The following is an 18,624-nucleotide window of genomic DNA, read 5'->3' as shown; positions in this document are numbered from 1 at the left end:
GCTGACACAGGACCAGTCAGCACAGTGCAGAGAGGGCTGTGTGCAGCGGGGGAGGCGCCGGCTGTGAGACAGGGAAGGCGCGCTCCCCTGGCATGCATTTAACCCCTGGGACGCTGCAGCGCTACCGCTCTGCTGCGGTCCGCTGTCCCAGGGTGTAGTGGAAAGCGCAGGTTCAGTACCTGGCTCCACGCTGCAGCCAGTCCCCAGGGAGCCCCCTGCCTGGGGACTTAGGACCATGTGACCAGCGGGGACCCACCGCGGGACCCCGCTGCTTACCTTTGTCCCCCTTGGATCCGGCCATGGTCCGGAACATCTGGGGTCACCACTAGCTGTGACCCCAGATGCTCACCAGCATCCCCGGATCGGTACCGGCGTTCTGGTACCGGCGGGGGTGTAGGGAACACAGCATGGACGTCAGGACTGACTGTCCATGCTGTACATCCAGATGTGCAGCCACAGCTGCACTGAAGAAAGCTTCAGGGGCTCTTCTAGCCCCCACTCCGACAGGTGCACCCGACGCCGGCCGGGCACCAAACTAAACTGGGGTGCCTTGGCCCGGGGGCGGGGTATAGGAGGGGGACCTAGTGCATCCTGGGAGGCTGAAAGCTTAACTCTTTGGTGCCCTGCGACTGACGTCACACCTATACCCCAAGGTATCCTGTGGATACCCTATGGACCCTGAAGTAGAAAAATGGTTGGACTGCATTCAATTGAATATTGGCTCAGCCCACAAAAGGACTGCATACACTGTTTGTGGATACAAATACGGTAAATATGTATTTTTGTAATTTCAGGGGCAATTTCAAAACTGTATAAAGTTAGAAATGTAGCTGGGACATGGATTTTATAATTGGCCATAGAAATCACTGGCAATGTTGGCACCTTCTTTCAGACAGATGAGATGGGCTTACGGAAAAAAAAATCAATATGTCAAACATGATCTAAGATGGAGGCTGTTATATAGATAAGATAATGCGGATTCTGACAGCATTTTATTAGAGTTCAGGGCCCCATACACCTGAGCAGCAAATCCCCGTTCTGCTGATGACTACTCAATCTGTCGACTGGCGATGGAAAAAATGACGATCGGTTATCCATCAGCAGATCGGGGAAATTTAGCATGTTAACAATCCCCAACTTGCTGATTCCGAGCATTTTCAGGTCGGGATCAGGGAATTAAAATTTTTACAACATGTTGAATGTCCCCAGTCTCCGGGCCCCTCGTTGGCAGAACGGGGAATTGAGGCAATCTGTTGCAGATGTATGGGCCCCTATATAAAAACAACAAGGATTTTGGTGGAGAAATAACATCTATGACAAGACATTTGTAGAGTTCATACAATGGTTCATTGGGACTTGAGACAAGTTACAGAGCGAGATGCAATTGGTCTCATCTTGACGAGGTCCCAGCTGAACTTGGAGGCAATTTTAGATCTACAATTAGGTGACAGAAGTACCTGGAACGTTTGGAAGCTCACACTAGAGCTTTTCCAGGGCTTGTAAAATTACTGGTCATCCTGCACTTTTTTTTGCCATTTCAAACGGTTTCCTCAGAAACACAACATTTTTGGGACTCTTTATTTTGTTCTGAAAAGATCTGTGTAAACTAGCGTCAATATATATTAGTTTATGCCGAAAGGTTGCCTTTTATGCATTTCTTAGTGCTTCTTCCCGTACATTTAAAAATGTATTTCAAGAATTGTGCATTGAGAAAAATACATTTCTGTATAGGTGACAGCGTATGGCTGTATGGTCATGGTTGCGCACACTAGACGGGAACAGATATACAGTATAAGGAAGCAGACATCCACATCTGGTCCGTAAGGTTCGAATATGTGCCCTGACAACTCTGGAGTTATCACCGGACTAGGCAAGGTGTCCGACACACTGTCATTTGGTATGCTGCACATCATTGCCATAAGTCAGTAGTTCCCAAACTTTTTTGAATCACGGCGCCCTGGATTATCATCATAGTTTTCATTCAAGAAAAAAAATTATTACGTAAATTGTGCTTACCCGTCATCCTTAGGGTCAGTTATGTGGTGGTGGACAGGTTTGCACTTCTGTTTGTCCACATATTTACATTACATTGACCATAAATAATTTGATTTGGTGCTAGACCAACAACATGAGGCACCCCTGCAAGTGTCCTGAGGCACCCCAGGGTGCCACGGGCACACAGTTTGGGAACCAATGCCATAAGCCATTTCCTAAATTACTTCATCTCCACTAAATCCATTGGTTTTAAGTGACTGTAAATAGCCAAAAAGGGGTAATAAATTCCCTATTTCCTAGAGTAAAAAGGTTTGATGAATCTCCCTTTAAGTATGGTTTTATATTTTCTAAGTATCAGGTCAATATTAATGATCATTTCCTATTACAAATGCACTAAAAACCACTTTAGCTGAAATTAGGATTACATTATGCAGTAATGAGATACAGAATGGAAAGCCTACAATAAAAAAAACATTTAAGTGAGGGAGCGGTTACATAACAAATGCTTTAGGGTTTTCTAATGTGACCATGTGATGCTTCCAGGCATCCCGCAACCTTTCTCCAGTAAGAAAACACAAATCACTGTTTTCCTTGTGTGTAGCCATGCATCAAACCCGTATGAAGAAATAGGAAAAAAAAAAAAACTTAAACCACCAAAAATAATACAGCACGAAAAATAAAATAAGTAAATAAATGTAAGAGCAGTTTATGCACAGCACAGCTCACCTTGGACAGTATATATCTGATGAGACTTATACATTACTGTCAAAGGTGTGCCAATGAGTCAATGTATATTCAATCATTCTTACGGGACATCTAGAACCCACACACAGTGGAGGAATTCAGTTTTAGCAGAACAAATAATGAATGATAAGTCAGTATGAAGCCGTAACAAAGTGCTTCAGTCATGTTAATAGTTGTGGAGGATGGTTAGGATGCTTCACCAAAATGGCTGCCTTCACTGTGTGTAAGGGATAGGTGCACTTAAAGCCCTTAATAGCTATGCAGATTAGATGAGGTCATGAAGGCCGAGGCCCACATTCAGCAGCAAGTGTGTGTCTCATGGACCTCCATGCGAGTCACCACATGCTGTTCAGTTTCATGAATCTGGGCTGTAGTGTCAGATGAAGGCAGCGAACATGCAGGAGGTGAAGGGGCACCAAGCGGGTATACGTGTTGTAACAAAGTGGGAAAGAGCACAGAGAGAACTTACAGGCAAAGGGTGACATTTTCCAGTTCCAACCTGACACAGAGAAAAAGGAGGAAGAGAGAGTGAGGCAGGGACAAGGCATCAGAAGTCCTCCCCTGACCAGGTCACTTTGCAGGACAGAGCAGTAGGTAGACAACAACTAAATTAGGAAACATGAGGTGGGGTGAGACTTCCAAACACCAGTCGGAAAGAGCAAGGAGAGGGAGAATAGAGCAAGATTTTTTACATTTCTCCACACATTCCTATAAAAAGAGCTAGGGAATAAGAAAATGCATAGTGACAGTACACCTACCTTTCCCTTTGTCAGAGACTTGTATGCTATTCGAATTATGAGGCAAGACCAGATGACGTGAAGAACTTGTAGAATTAAAAGGAGGCCATTAAACAGCCACCATGAGGGATAGGGCCCAATCAGCTCCCAGCTTTCAAACAATGTTGTATTCAAGATCCTGCAACCAACATAATTAGTCCTTAGAATGATCCATTTTATACTACAAATATACACACATTCAGAAAATGGTATATATCCAGCAAGAATGTTACCACGGTGAGGCAGTGACCTCAAACATTTAGCTCCACCAGTTTACGCTGTGAGGAGCACGACTGTCAGAAAATGTACTGCACACCAAGGAAATACAGGTATTGCATTCATAACAGTAATTGCAAATGATTTTATTCCCAAAATGCTTTAAAAGAAAATGCCCTTCAACTTTTTATGCTACACCTCACACTAAAACCTATGACCAAACCTAAGGGTTTCCCACGGCCTCCCGTTGCCTGTCCTAAGCCACACACTCCCAGCTCTTGTAAGGTGAAAGATTTGCCAACCCTGAATATGACTGATAATGAGATCATGAGACAATGGCATGGCAGACAAGCCGACTTCTGCAAACACATTCATAGGAACAAGGAAAATTCCTCCACCATCATTATTATTACACTAGCTGCGATACCCTGCGTTGCCTGGGTTGAAGGCTGGACTCTGAAGTACACCTGCAGCCTTTGTTTACATTGTCCTCGTCTACAACCCCATTCCACTGACCCTGAAAAGGAAACCACTGTGTGCTAACATGCATGTAAACAGTGGCGTAACTACCGTGGGTGCAAGGGGGGTGGCTGCTATGGTGCCTGAGCTGCCTCAGTGGCCAGTCTCTCCCTCTGCACCCAGTCACTCACACAAGTTGGGCCAGTCCAGTCAGGGCCTTCGAGAGGGGCCCGGCTGTCAGTGATGTTGATTTGGTGCTGGCCCGCCAGCTGATTACAGCTGGTGCACTGGCAGGCAGTCATGGAGAGACAGCGCCGTCGGTCGCAAGGCAATCGGTAGCTCATGGACCGGCGCCAGATTAATGTCTGTCCATGTCTCCTGCTGCCGTCCAGTGTACTAGCTGTAATTAGCTGGCAAACCGGCCCAAATACACACCTGCTGGCTGCTGATGGCATATAGGGGGAGGGGAGAGGCTGCTGAAGGGAGCTATAGTGTGTAGGGGGCAATACTATTGTGTGAAATAATGTGTTATATGGGCATAATTTGTAAAGGGCATTACTGTGTGGTATAATGTGCAAGGGGCATTACTGTGTAGTGTAAACACAGATGCTCTGGAATTAATATGAACTTTGCTCAGACTGAGGATAAAATTATACTTTTGTAGCTTACTCAGGTTTTTGGAAGACTGACTATTTCTTCTGGAGCCAGTCCTGGAACCTGTGTAATTTAAAAGTGTCCCAATTTTTAGGGTTTGTGAGAGAATGTGTGGCCCTGACAAAGTTCAAATCTAGGCAAAAACCTAAGCCTGGTGAAACTACACCACCATGACAAATTTGGTGGAGCTAGGTCCAAAACTCTGGCCGTGCATAAAGGACAAAAAGACAGACAGAAGCTTTCTCGCTTATTATATAGATAATCACCTGATTTTTAAATAAAAATTAAGCAATTTACAAGACACACAACTAAATACAATATCCTCCTAAAAAGATAATAGTTTGATATTTTCATGAAACAAACGCAAAAAGGAAAAAGAATAAACAAAATTGTTATTACCATATAGGATAAATCAAAAGTCGAGTGGTAACAAACACGAACCCAAACGACATAAAGAGAGCATCACATATCTTCTGGAATTTTGCATAATTTGTCATTTTTGCTGCCTTGAAGAGAAGAATAGGAACATCATATAGGTAGTAAAGGTAATAAGTCATATTATTCTGCACACAACAGACAGAGCAGACATTGTTATATTGTAAAGGGATGTGTTATTGACATACAACTACAAATGAAAAGTGCTGAGAAAACACATTCCACTACTGGTATAACTATATTACATTGTTGTGAACACTGGGATAGTACTCCGCGTGGGGTAGGGAACCCAAGTGGTAGCCTGTGGAGGCCAACCAATACACCACAGTGAGTGTTCAAGGGCTTTAATTTTGTGGTTTTTAAACAAGGAAACATTGTATACTGGTCTCAAGGAGCCTGACATATCCAATAGGTTTCATTCTGTTAGCCTGGCTTAGGCTAAAGAGTGTCAATCAGAACACAATTCATTAAAATGTTACTTGTCCACACTGTCACACACATGGGTAAATATCAGTGGCCGGTATTCTCATACACAGGAAGAACAGAAAATAAACAAAAGAAGTTATTTGGGTATCGGGCCAACTGACAGTATCACAATGAGGTAGTTTTTTGTGATACGAAATGAAACAATCTTGTCCATACAAATCCAATCACAAGTTATTTAGCCAAATAGGATAGACTGGTAATTAGAGAAAAACTAAATTTCCTCGCCACACGTGACTTTAAGCAGTGAGGATAAGGCTAAACAAAACAGTAACAAGAGGTCTCAGAGCAGGAACGTTTTCTATGGGACCCCTGCAGTGTTACTTGCTCTACATTGTGAGTAATTAAGGTGACAATTTCTGATAGGGTCTCTAATATGAACAAAATAGACCTTATTGTGTTCCCACCTTACATTAACACCCTCACAACTGATATCTCATGCTGTTTTAAAGCCATATTTAATTCTACCCTCTATAACGCTCTAAATATCCATGCAGGATCACATGGTATGTACTTCATTTGGAATGGGGGGGAAGCTGAACTGCACACCATAATTTTAAAAATAAGAGATGCTGCAATGCAGCAAAAAGAATAAGGTGCACACTCTAAGCACTAAGAATACTGGTATTCAAAACAATTCCAATATACTCTACAAGTAACATGGAGTATAAATGAGGTTCTTAGCACGTTTTGCCAAAAAAAATAAGAGTTATGGTATAACATACCCTTGTTAACTCTTTCTTCGAGGTCCATAGGGTCCACAGAAAATACCTTAGGGTATGTGGTTTGAGTGATCCAGGCACCATACAGTACTTCAGCTCCCAGGATGCACTGGGTCCTCCTCCATATGTACCCCGCCCCTGGCCACAGGCAGTTAGTTTGTTATCAAGCCCAAGCAGGAGAAGGAAAAACAAGAGAAGGAAGGACCCTTGTACTCAAGAAACACTCTAAGAATAGGGAATCATAGAGGTGCGTTAGGGTGTGTGCTCTGTGGACCCTATGGACCTCGAAGAAAAAGTGTTAACAAGGGTATGTTATACCATAACTCTTATTTTCTTCTTCCGGGTGCATAGGGTCCACAGAAAATACCATGGGGATGTCCCAAAGCAGCTCCCCCTTTAAGGGTGCGGATGCTCCAGTGCTTCAGTAGAAAGGAGAGTCCTTCGCCCAAAGGAAGCATCCTGAGAGGCAAAAACAAGAGATATGGTAAGAACTTACCTTTGTTATCTCTATTTCTAGTCCATGGGGTCCACAGGGTTGACCTTGGAATATAGCTGGATCTGGATCCACGGGCACCACGCAGTTAAAGATTTTGCTTCTCCCAGGATGCACTGGGTCCATCCTCCTCTATACCCCACCCCGGCCACAGGCACCTCAGTTGGTAAGTAGCCATGGCCGGAGGAGAAAAAAACAAAGAGAAGGAAGACTGGAACACACAAGAACCATACTCACAGAAAGGGAGACGGAAAACCGGTGACCAGTCACATAGCCCATATGAAGCCAGGTGTGTCACGGCGGGCGCCCTGTGGACCCTATGGATGTCGTAGAAACAGAGATAACAAAAGGTAAGTTCTTACCATATCTCTTGTATTCTACTTCAGGGTCCATAAGGGGTCCACAGGGTTGACCTTAGGGATGTCCCAAAGCAGTACAACTAAGGGCGGGGAAGCTCCTGTGCTGAAAGGAGAATCCGGCGCCCGAAGGACACATCCTGAGAGGCAAAGGTGTCAAACGCATAGAACCTTAGAAAAGTCTGTATGGAAGACCAGGTGGCCGCCTTACACAGCTGAACAGCCACGAGGGACCCACAGACCGAGTGGAATGAGCCTTAACAGAGGCTGGAACAGGTAAACCCTCCTGTGAATAAGCCTCACAAATAACCAAACAAACCAACGGGCCAAAGTTTGTTTGTTGGCAGGCCAACCCCTCTTGTGAAAGCCAAAGAGGGCGAACAAAGAATCAGATTTCCGAATGGAACTAGTCCGGTCCACATAAACTTTGAGAGCACGGACAACATCTAAGGAAGCCTCACCAGCCGAGAGATCAGATTACTGAAATGCCGGCACAACCATTACCTGATTAATGTGGAACTTAGAGACCACCTTAGGAAGAAAACCCGGAAGGGTGCGAAGCACTGCCCTGTCCTGGTGAAAAATCAGAAAAGGAGAATGGCAAGAAAGCGCGCCTAATTCTGACACTCTTCTGGCCGAAGCAATCGCCAGAAAAAAAAAAAAAAACAGTCTTAACTGTCAACCACTTGAGTTCCACCGACTCAAGAGGTTCAAATGGAGGACCCTGTAGGGCCCAAAGCACCACTGCCAAATCCCAAGGAGCCACTGGGGGAACAAAGGGAGGCTGAATCCTGAGAACACCCTGGAAAAAGGTGCGGACATCAGGCAGAATAGCGATTCTACGCTGGAAACACACAGAAGGTGCAGACACATGAACTTTCAAAGAAGCTAGGCATAAGCCTAGGTCCAACCCAGACTGAAGGAACGCCAAACTCCTAGAAACACGAAACGCTTGAGGATCGTAGTTTCTGGACTCACACCATTGAAAATAAGTATGCCACACACTGTGGTAATTCCTGGCGGAAGCAGGCTTGCGCGCTTGTAGCATTGTGCTGATGACTGAGCTGGAAAAACCCTGGGACCTTAAGACGGATGTCTCAAGAGTCACGCCATCAAAGACAGACGACCCAGATCCGGGTAAAGGCAAGGCCCCTGAGACAACAGATCCCGACATTGAGGCAGAAGAAACGGAACGTGGATGGATAGGCCCCAAAGATCGGAGTACCAAGGACGTCTGGGCCAAGCCGAAGTCACCAGCAGAGGGCGTGCCGTCGTCCTGTTTCAATTTCTGAAGGACTCGAGGCAGCAGGGATATCGGAGGGAATAGATATACGCCAGCTGAAATGTCCATTTCACTGACAGCGCGTCCACCAGGCTTGCACCGGCGTCTCTTGGACCCGCACACAGGCAGCTTGCGATTTTGACGGGAGGCCATGAGGTCCACCTCCAGCAGTCCCCACCTGTCCACGAGTAGTTGAAATACCTCTGGGTGAAGGGACCATTCCCCGAGATGCACGTCGTGACGGCTGAGGAAGTCCACTTCCCAATTGAGAACTTCTGGAATGAAGACTGCCGAGATGGCTAGAAGGTGGCACTCCGGCCAAGACAGGATGCGTGACACCTCCTACATTGCTGCATGACTGCAAGTCCCCCCTTGACGGTTGATGTACGCCACCGTGGTGGCGTTGTCGGACTGAACTTGCACTGCCCTTCCTTGAAGAGCGTGACCGGACAACTGAAAGGCCCTGTACACGGCCCGAAGTTCGAGAATATTGATGGGAAGAACCGCTTCTTCAGCTGTCCAACGGCCCTGAAGTGAAAGTGGACTCCTACATTGCTGCATGACTGCAAGTCCCCCCTTGACGGTTGATGTACGCCACCGTGGTGGCGTTGTCGGACAGAACTTGCACTGCCCTTCCTTGAAGAGCGTGACCGGACAACTGAAAGGCCCTGTACATGGCCCGAAGTTCCAGAATATTGATGGGAAGAACCGCTTCTTCAGCTGTCCAACGGACCTGAAGTGAAAGTGGACCTGACACTGCCCCCCAACCCCGGAGACTGGCATCTGTCGTGAGCAGAACTCAGTCCAGGATCCAAAGGGGCGACCCTTGATGAGATGAGATGTCTGAAGCCACCAAGCCAGCGACAGGCGCACCTCCGGAGACAACACCAGCATCTGAGTCCTGATCCGGTGTGGTAACCCATTCCATTTGGATAGAATCAGCCCCTGAAGGGGCGGGAATGAAACTGAGCATACTCCACCATGTCGAATGTCTAAACCATGGACCCCAGAACTCTCATTGCCGAGTGAACCGACACCTGGGAACTCATCAGACAACTGCTCACTCATAGTTCTAGGGAGGAAATCTTGTCTGGAGTCAGAAAGATCCTTTGCTGACGAGAGTCCAGAAGGGCCCCCAAATGAACCATCCTCTGTGACGGAATGAATGAGGACTTCTTCCAGTTTATCAGCCACCCGTGCGCTTGCAGACAAGCGATAGTCAGGTGCAGCTGTTGCAAAAGTACCTCCGGAGAGCCTGCCAGCAATAGGCGGTCGTCCAGATACGGCTGAAGCCGTATACCCTGGCTGTGCAGATGGGCAACCATTACAGCCATAATTTTAGTGAACACCCTTGGAGCTGTGGAAAGGCCAGGGCAGAGCCTGAAACTGGAAGTGAAGCTGACGTATAGCAAACCTCAGATACCACTGGTGTGAAGGTGCTATAGGAACCAGCGTCTGGGTAAGGGAAGGGGCCGCCAGGAGAAAGCGTACCTCCCCTTCGAAGTATGGATCCACCAGGCCCACTGACATGGCCTGCCGCCATCAAGCCCCTGGTGGTCAGGATCCCTCACGTCCCGGTGGTCTAGTGTTGGAGACAGTCTGCCCCGGCTCCTCACAATAGCGCCCTCTGGCGAGTCTCCACTGCCGGAGGCACGGACTGCCACATGGCCCTCCGCATCAGCGGTCGTGGCGAACCCTTACCTGTCATCCACAATGTTTCCGATTGCAGTCTCGGGCTGGCTAGGCCCGCCAAAATCACCAATGCAGTCACTGGTGTTGTGGCGCCGGCAGGGCAAGATGGAGCGGCGACACGGGCGTCTATCCGGACGTTTAGCTGCTTTAGGTTCCCCCTCAGTCAGCACACGCCGCTGCTCAGAGAAAAGAAAAACTTTTTTGGGATTGCTGCCGCAGTCTCACTGTCAGTAAGGTGCCTTCTCGCACCAAACAAAAAACTAACTGCCTGTGGCCAGGTATATATGGAGGAGAACCCAGCGCATCCTGGGAGCTGAAGCTTGTTAACCTTTTGGTGCCTGGATCACTCCAACCACATACCCCAAGGTATTTTCTGTGGACCCTACGGACCTCCGAAGAAATGTGTGCCCATCCACCACTTCATGGTCAACCCCTTCAAATGGGTCCCAAAACAAACACATTATGTCATCATCATGCAAGATCACGTGGCATTTACTTTCTCTCTTATATCCAATCTTTTCTCATTAAGGAAGCTACGAACAACATACCAGTGTACTGTAACACTCCACTAATTGGCCTTCCATTAAGCAATCTGTCATCGCTTTTTGCTATTCTCAAGGTGGCTGCCAAAATGATCTTCCTCAATAATGGTTTTATTAATGCAGGTCTCCACTAGTCATTGCATTGGCTACTGGTCTCCTGCAGTATACAATTTATAATGCAGATTAACCACCTCTTGTCTTTTCTCCCCTCTTCCTTATAACTCCCCTATCCGCCGGGGACAACTAGCCATCTCCTTTTATTACCACTTTTGAACTACTATCTGAGGACTTTTTCGTGATGTGCTTATGTTCTGAAATGCAACACTCCGGCCCAACTGTCTGAGTCATAACCTTCAAAGCCTGACAGATATCCTGCAAGTACACTTATTCAGGGAAACGTCTGACATTCCCAAAGTGCTCTTGTTTTGTTTCTCTCGCTTTAGCAATCTTCATGTAAGGAGTAACTATGTGGTGAATACAGTGTACGGGTTACACCAACATCCTGCTCTTGCTAACGATTCTATAGCTTTTGGTTACCGCTAATGAATAAACCACTTACCTCATTGTGGATTTGTGGCTAGACTAATAATTTCTCAAGCTTCTACATTGTGAGTACTATGGGACAGTAACCAGAAGGGGAAGCTAAGGATGGGCATCAATCTCCGATATCTTGATTTTTTTTGTTTTAAAGATTGACGTTCATGCCGCTGCGTTGCAAATGTTGGATAGACTCCGGAGACAATGTACTAACACAGTCGATCCCTGGCATTTCCAGCTGCACTGTGCATGCGTCAACTTGTTTCTGTTTCTTTAAAACTGCACATGTGCAATACTTTCCTAAGGCCCTAACAGTGCATGTGATAAAGTATTAGAGAAGATTGAGATTTTTCTCTTTACAAGTAAATCAGATATGTAAATCCCACATTGATCCTAAAGTTTATGGGACCGTTGACTGGCCAATCCCTAGTGGAGATAAATTGGTAGTAGTGAATTTTGTTTTGAACAATATGGAGACTATTTTTCACCAATTTAACATCACTACGTTTGGAAAACACATTCTCTTCCACCCACGCCACCTACCGGGTGAGTGAAGCGTACAGTGTAGGAGGGAACACATCCGATCCTCTTGAATATCCCGGACCAGAACACCTAAGCTGTTAGCTACAGCAGAGGGCTATACTTCTATTTGGGGTGAGGTGGGGCACGGCGACAGTATTGCAGAATAGAAGGAGCAGCACTCACACAACCTTTATAGCATATAAATGGGATGATCCCATTTTAGCACGTCATGTGAAGACTGATGCTGTTCCTTCTTGACAGACATCATTAACATTTATTTGCATGCAAGTCTTCTATGAACATAATTTGGTTAAATATATTAAACACAGCCTCACCTCCAGCAAGAAATCAGAAGCGTCATGCAGGCACATGACCAAGGTCCCCACACGCACCATGTTATTGACATAGGAAAACGAGATGAGGCCAACCGTGGCCAAATGATGAACAAACATGATTAAGAAATCCTACAAGCCAAAAATAAACCTGGATTAGACAGTGACAACATGCCTGAAAACAGTTTAACATGTTTTTTTTTAGAAGAATAAAGTTAATGTGTATTTAAATAGCAGTGTGTGCTGGGAGTTGTAGTTGAAAAATAGTCAAAGGAACTTTGCGATCATGGTCCTTTGTTACAAGTCTCTGTTAGAATCACTGGGTGTATTAAATTGAGAAAAGAAAACCAGCATCTCAGAGCCTGGAAACAGCTTTCCAAGATATCGCTCAGTATTTCTGGCTCTGGGAAGGACATGTGACTGAAATCGTGTGAGCTGGCTTTGTACGACAACCAGGCCGTTTTGTGGACAGCACAATAAATCCACAGGAGAATGTTCTCCAACATCTCCCGTACATACCAACAATGCAGAGATGTATTATCAATGCCGAACATCTCACACACAATTTTTTATTAGCAGCAAGACAGTCGGCATAGAACCCCCATTAGACTGTAGTTACTCAAGGGTGTCAATTCAATTATGGCGCAATAGGGCTGAAATTGGTGTCAAATTATAAGCATTCGCATTGGAGTTTGTGTCGCCCAACTAGGTAAAGGTGGTGTTACTTTTTGATATAATATGAAGTACATTTATTTTTTTTAGGACAGCAATGCCATTGTGTGCCAACGTCCTTTGTATACAATATCCTTCAAGCATAAAAAAATATATATATACAATTAAGTTACTGTGGTCACAGTAAGAGCAGGAAAAGAAGGCAACACAAAGATGGTTATAATAAGATACTGGTTAAATGCAATTTTGCATACACAAGTATAAGAAAGGGGTCGTGTCTCATTAGTTCCAATTACCACTGGAAAGTACAGGAAATGCAGTCACAAGACAGCATAGAGCCGTGTTCTACCAGCATAAACCAGGTCCACATTCCACAGTTACACGCCATTACAGAGGACATGTATTTATGGTTTACAAAACAAAACCTCAAAGACTGCTTCCACTTTTATAAAGCAAAACCCACTAAGACAGGAATACGTTATTTGTAGCTGCATAAATACACTTACAGGATGACCAAACCAAAAATTCACGTTTCTCTACTAATAGATTTTAACACTCAAGTATATATATGTGTAAAAATTTTATATACAGTGACCAAACTGGATATATTTAACACTGGGTTGTAACGGTTATCTACATCTGAGCACGCCAATGCTCTCTAATAAGACCATTTAGGCAATGAAAGGCTCCTAGCGAAATTGTTCAGTAAGCGGACAGGCTGATGTGCACAAGATAAATCACTTATTCCGTGATCAGAGACCAACATTAAATAGCTTTAGTACTGATTGATATTATGCTATGATCAGAGACCAACATTAAATAGCTTTAGTACTGATTGATATTATGCTATGATCAGAGACCAACATTAAATAGCTTTAGTACTGATTGATATGGTTTACTTCAAAAAGAGCTTTGTTGGCTTTTATTTGCTCTTTACATACGGTCTTGTGCATCTGAAAAGACCATTTAATAGAGCGCAACATCTATGCACTATGCTCTCTTTAAGATTGACTTACTTACTCCTTAATCTATTATTAAACATTATTGACTTAGTGTGCACATATTATGCAATACTTTACATATAATATTCAGCCATTCACATTTAGGGAGGAATTCAATAAGACGCAGTAAATTACTGCGCGTTATTCATCCCCCAGGGGCTATTCAATTAGCCCCACTTAATGGGGATTTCTTTTCGGGCCTCATGAGACCCAAAAGTAAATCCCTGATAAGTGTGCTGCTATCAGGGGATAACAGCCACTTAACGCCGAAATCTGTGAACTTTTCACGGATTTCAGGGGTTAACGCCCGATAACCTGAGTTAACGCACTTTAACCCGTTCATTTAACATATGTTAACACAAGCAACGGGAGAAAGAGACAGCCCAATTGAATAGTCGCTACCCCCGACAATTTATCAGTGTTAATTGAATTACCCCCTATCCCAAGTACAGCTTACAAGCAAGAGTGAAGAAGTGGACAAGTGAAGTTACCTATAGCAACCAGTCATCTTCTACCTATCATTTTATAGAATGTACTTGATAAATGATATCTAGAAGCGGATTGTTTGCTATAGGCTAGGTGGCTCGATACATCTCCCCACCATGTCAGGAACTGAAACCTCAGTTTGGAGGCAGCAATGCTACACACTGGCACCAATTTGTCCAAGCTAGCACCACGGCAGGAGTGCCCTGCTTTTGTTGACAACCAAGCGAGCATTGAAGCCAAGCTGACAGCTTGTGTGCGCATTACATTACATGCAGGAAACCTGTTTACTTCTTGCACAAGGAAAATAAAAAGCCAAAAGGAGAAGTCCGCTTTTGGGCCATTTCCCACCATCTGGTGCACCCCATGTAGCCCATAGGGTGATGTGTACACATATACAGATTTATAGTTTTTCCCATGAATTGGAAGTAGCGGCAGGCAACTCATCCACAAGTAGTACAGGTAATCAGAGAAGTCTTACCTTACGTTTGATATCTGTAAACTGGGAGAACATTAAGGACCAGTAAAAAGCCAGCTCCTGTATATAGTAGTAGTACAGACCCATGGAGAGTGGCTGGAAAGTGAAATGAAGCACACATGAAATGTAATATAAAACAACATCTATAACATTTATTTTGGTCCTATAGTATTAAAAATGAGCATATGGTTCACATGCAGCTGGAAAAGACTAGACATCAGAATGTAGGATTAAAGGCATGGGCCCTTGTTTCTCTGTGTAGGTATGAAAGACTGACAAAATCTTTCATCTCTATACAGGAACACAATCCAATAAACATGGCCAACTCCACAAGGTGGGTGATGTTGGAGGGATCGGTGAAAGTAGAACCACCATTCAAACCAGTCCACTCAGACACTGGTATTGACCAATCACGAAAAAAAACCATCAGGTGCACCTGCAATATAATTGGGCTTAGAATAGCAGATACCACTGTCCGAAGCATTTGTAGAGTGTTGGGTTGGGGGACTACATGTGCCAGTGCAGCAGTGATTAAACGGTACATTTCAATTGCTGCGGTTAAGTGTATATACAGTGGTGGCCAAAATTGCGGACACTTTTTGAAATGTTAATGTTTTTCAACTTTGAATGCTTATAAAAACTGTTACACTTCATGCAGTGCAATGATTTATATATCAAATGAAAGGAAATGTAATGCTGAATTCAACACAATAAACAGAGGTCAAATATTTGCATTACAAGGGAAGTTATGCAGTGAAAACAACACTTATGGTGAAATTCCCTGTGTACTTATGATGTTACTGTCCTATCAGTATTTCGTTGGGTATCCTTTATTTTTCAAGACAGCAGCACAGCGACGTGGCATTGAGCCAACCAATGTTTGGAGCTCTTCCTTCTTTATTATGTGGTGCCCTGAGAAAATTATAGCCTCAATTAATTGTCTTTTATTGGATGGACGCCTCAGATGTACCAGTTTTTTCAAACAGAACCACAAATGTTCTATGAGGTTCAGGTCTGGGCTGTTTCCTGGCCATCCCAGCACCTGTATGTCATTCCATGAAGTGTGGCAGGGAGCAAAATCCTGCTGGAAAAAAAAATTGGGCATTATCTGGAAAAAGATCCCTGATAGAAGGTAGAAGTTTTGGTTGTAGGATGGTGTCAATGTACTTTCTGCTGTTCAGTGTGCCATCTATGACATAAAGGCGGCCTACAGCATCTGCTGTCATACATGCCCAGATCATAACACTTGTAGGATTCTTTGTTGTCGCTTGAATGCAATCTGGATGCACCTCTTCTCCGATGCGACGTCTCACATTTTTTCTCCCATCACTACCAAATATCGATATCTTAGTTTTGTCACTCCATATCACTTGTTTCCACTGACCTTCTGTCCATGCAATGTGTTCTTTTGCCCACTGTACTCGTTTCTGCTGCTGCTTTTTATTCAGCAATGGCTTTTTTCGGGGAATCCCACCTTTTAGGCCAAACCTCAGTTAGTCTTCTCCGTACCGTTCTTGCACTGACAAAAACACCAGTTGCACTCAGTTCACTGCTAATGGCCGCAGATGACATCCATCTGTCCCTGACGCAAATTCATTTTATTCTCCTGTCATCAACAGCTGTTGTGCACTTTTTCCGGCCTTTTCCTTCTTTGTTTTGTACAGATTGTGTTTCCTGATAGCGTAAACAAAACTTTCGTACTCCTGATGTTGTCACATTCCCACCAACTTCTCTCGCAATTGCTGCATACGAAAGACCATTTTCACGTAACACCACAATCCAGGATCTCTTCCTGGGTGACCAGTCACCACTTTGCCTGGACGACATTGTTGTATTTTTATTTACACCGTCAATAGCACTAAACAATACACACAAACATCCAACCGTAATTGCACTTCAGTAACCAAAATGAAACAGCCAAACTGACCTTTCCCACCTCTGAACGTGACCTTGCACCTGCTCATAAACGACAGCAGATTGGTCCTCAGAACGACGATTCCGATTGGCTGGTATGGTAGTAGCTGTCACTACAATCCGCTTCTTGAATCTCAAGCATCTGTGCTTCTTTGTCTGACTGACAGTAGCATAACTTCCCTTGTAATGCAAATATTTGACCTCTGTTTATTGTGTTGAATTCAGCATTAAATTTCCTTTCGTTTGATATATGAATCATTGCACTGTGTGAAGTGAAACAGTTTTTATAAGCATTCAAAGTTGAAAAACATTCACATTTCAAAATGTGTCCACAATTTTAGCCACCAGTGTATGTCTTAATAGGGTTTAGTAACATTCAAAGCTTCAAAATAAGAAGTTTTACCTGATAGGGGTAATTGTACCAGCATTGTCGTGTATCCCAGAACCATGGTGTCTGCAATGATAAACAATGTAGAGTTGTGACACCTAGACAAAATGGGAGATGGCTATTGATAAGAGTGCAGCCTATTACTTGACTAGGGAAAAGTGCCTTCATGATGACACTGGCTCCTAATGAACTGTTTGTACAGAACTCTTCTTACCTAGTGTCAGTCTATAGCAATAACAGTGATGCAACAGTCTTTGACAAATCATATGTGAAATAAATGAAGGAACACAGTAATTAGATGACTGTTTAATAAAATATTGCTTTTATACAAGTCAAAGCTAAAATTACTCCCACGTCAGAGAAATGCATGGGCGAGTGCTGGGACTACATTACAGAGGCAGAAGCTTTTCGCTTATCAACATTGGCATACAGATTAGCACTACTGCCTCACAGCCCTGAGGTCATGAGTTCAATTCCCGAGGAAAGTGCTATCTGTGTGGAGTTTGTAGAGTGTGAGTGTGAGTTTCCTCCTGAGGCTCTGGTTTCCTTCCACACTCCAAAACCACACTGGTATTTAATTGGCTCCTGACAAAAAATTAATCCTAATGTGTATGAGTGTCCATGTGATAGGAAAAATAGATTGTAAGCCCCACTGAGACAGGGATTGATGTGAATGAGTGAATTATTCTCTATAAAGCGCTGCGTAAAATGTTTGCACGCTATATAAATAACTTAATAATGTAGAGTTAGGTGTAAGTATTAAAAAGTGGCAACTATGAATTACAGACTGCTTGATAAATAGGCAGCAGAGCCTTCTAGAATGTTACACCTTACACTAGACAACTGTTAGTTATCAAGATCTCCCAATGTTTAAGAACCACAACTGCTCAGCTTGCTGTTCCCACCAAGCTGAGCAACGTGATAAAATGCTGCAGTAATGTACCAAGCTTAGTGCACCTCTTGTAGTTGTTACCAGAACGCCCAGCTCTGAGAGAACAGTGCCTGAAACAATTCATCACACCCTCATGTTTCTAACTAATAATGGAAAGGATGAATGTAGAATTAGATTTATATATTTGCACCGCTTCCTCTACACTTTCTCAAGACTGCACCATTGCTTCACTTATCCTCTTCCCACCTGTGGTCCTATCGCTGCCCAAACAATAATTTGCCTCCCAAAAGTAACTCAAGAGTGGGTGGTTGGTACTACGGTAAGGGCTTTATTAATGAACTGGTTGCTTTTGTAAACCGCCGCTTCTCAGCGGGTTGGAGGTGAAAATTTAAAACGGCACTCACAGCCAGTGTAAAGCCCGGGGGTGCTTTACACTGACTGCGTGTGCCGTTTTAAATTTTCACCTCCAAACCACTGGGAAGTGTCGTCTTACAAAAGCCGCCACTTCGTAAATAAAGCCTCAAGAGTGAATGTGTTAGGCCGTCCACAATGTGAT

At 44.2% G+C, this 18,624-nt stretch overlaps 1 protein-coding gene across 1 annotated transcript in view; it reads right to left on the bottom strand.

Annotated features, from left to right (window-relative positions):
- CERS5 (ceramide synthase 5) overlaps positions 1-18,624 on the bottom strand; it is a 62,423-nt gene that overhangs the window by 17,565 nt on the left and 26,234 nt on the right. Inside the window, exons 5-9 of the mRNA XM_088469129.1 lie at positions 17,192-17,242; positions 14,878-14,970; positions 12,244-12,372; positions 5,244-5,350; positions 3,498-3,654 (exon numbers count right to left, since the gene is read on the bottom strand). Of these exons, the coding sequence (XP_088325255.1) occupies positions 3,498-3,654; positions 5,244-5,350; positions 12,244-12,372; positions 14,878-14,970; positions 17,192-17,242 (537 nt within the window). The remainder of the gene's footprint in view (positions 1-3,497; positions 3,655-5,243; positions 5,351-12,243; positions 12,373-14,877; positions 14,971-17,191; positions 17,243-18,624) is intronic.

Source organism: Taudactylus pleione, unplaced genomic scaffold, assembly GCF_031769625.1.
Source record: "Taudactylus pleione unplaced genomic scaffold, aTauple2 ptg000089l, whole genome shotgun sequence".
NCBI lineage: Eukaryota > Metazoa > Chordata > Amphibia > Anura > Myobatrachidae > Taudactylus > Taudactylus pleione.
This window is presented reverse-complemented; position numbering and strand designations above follow the sequence as displayed.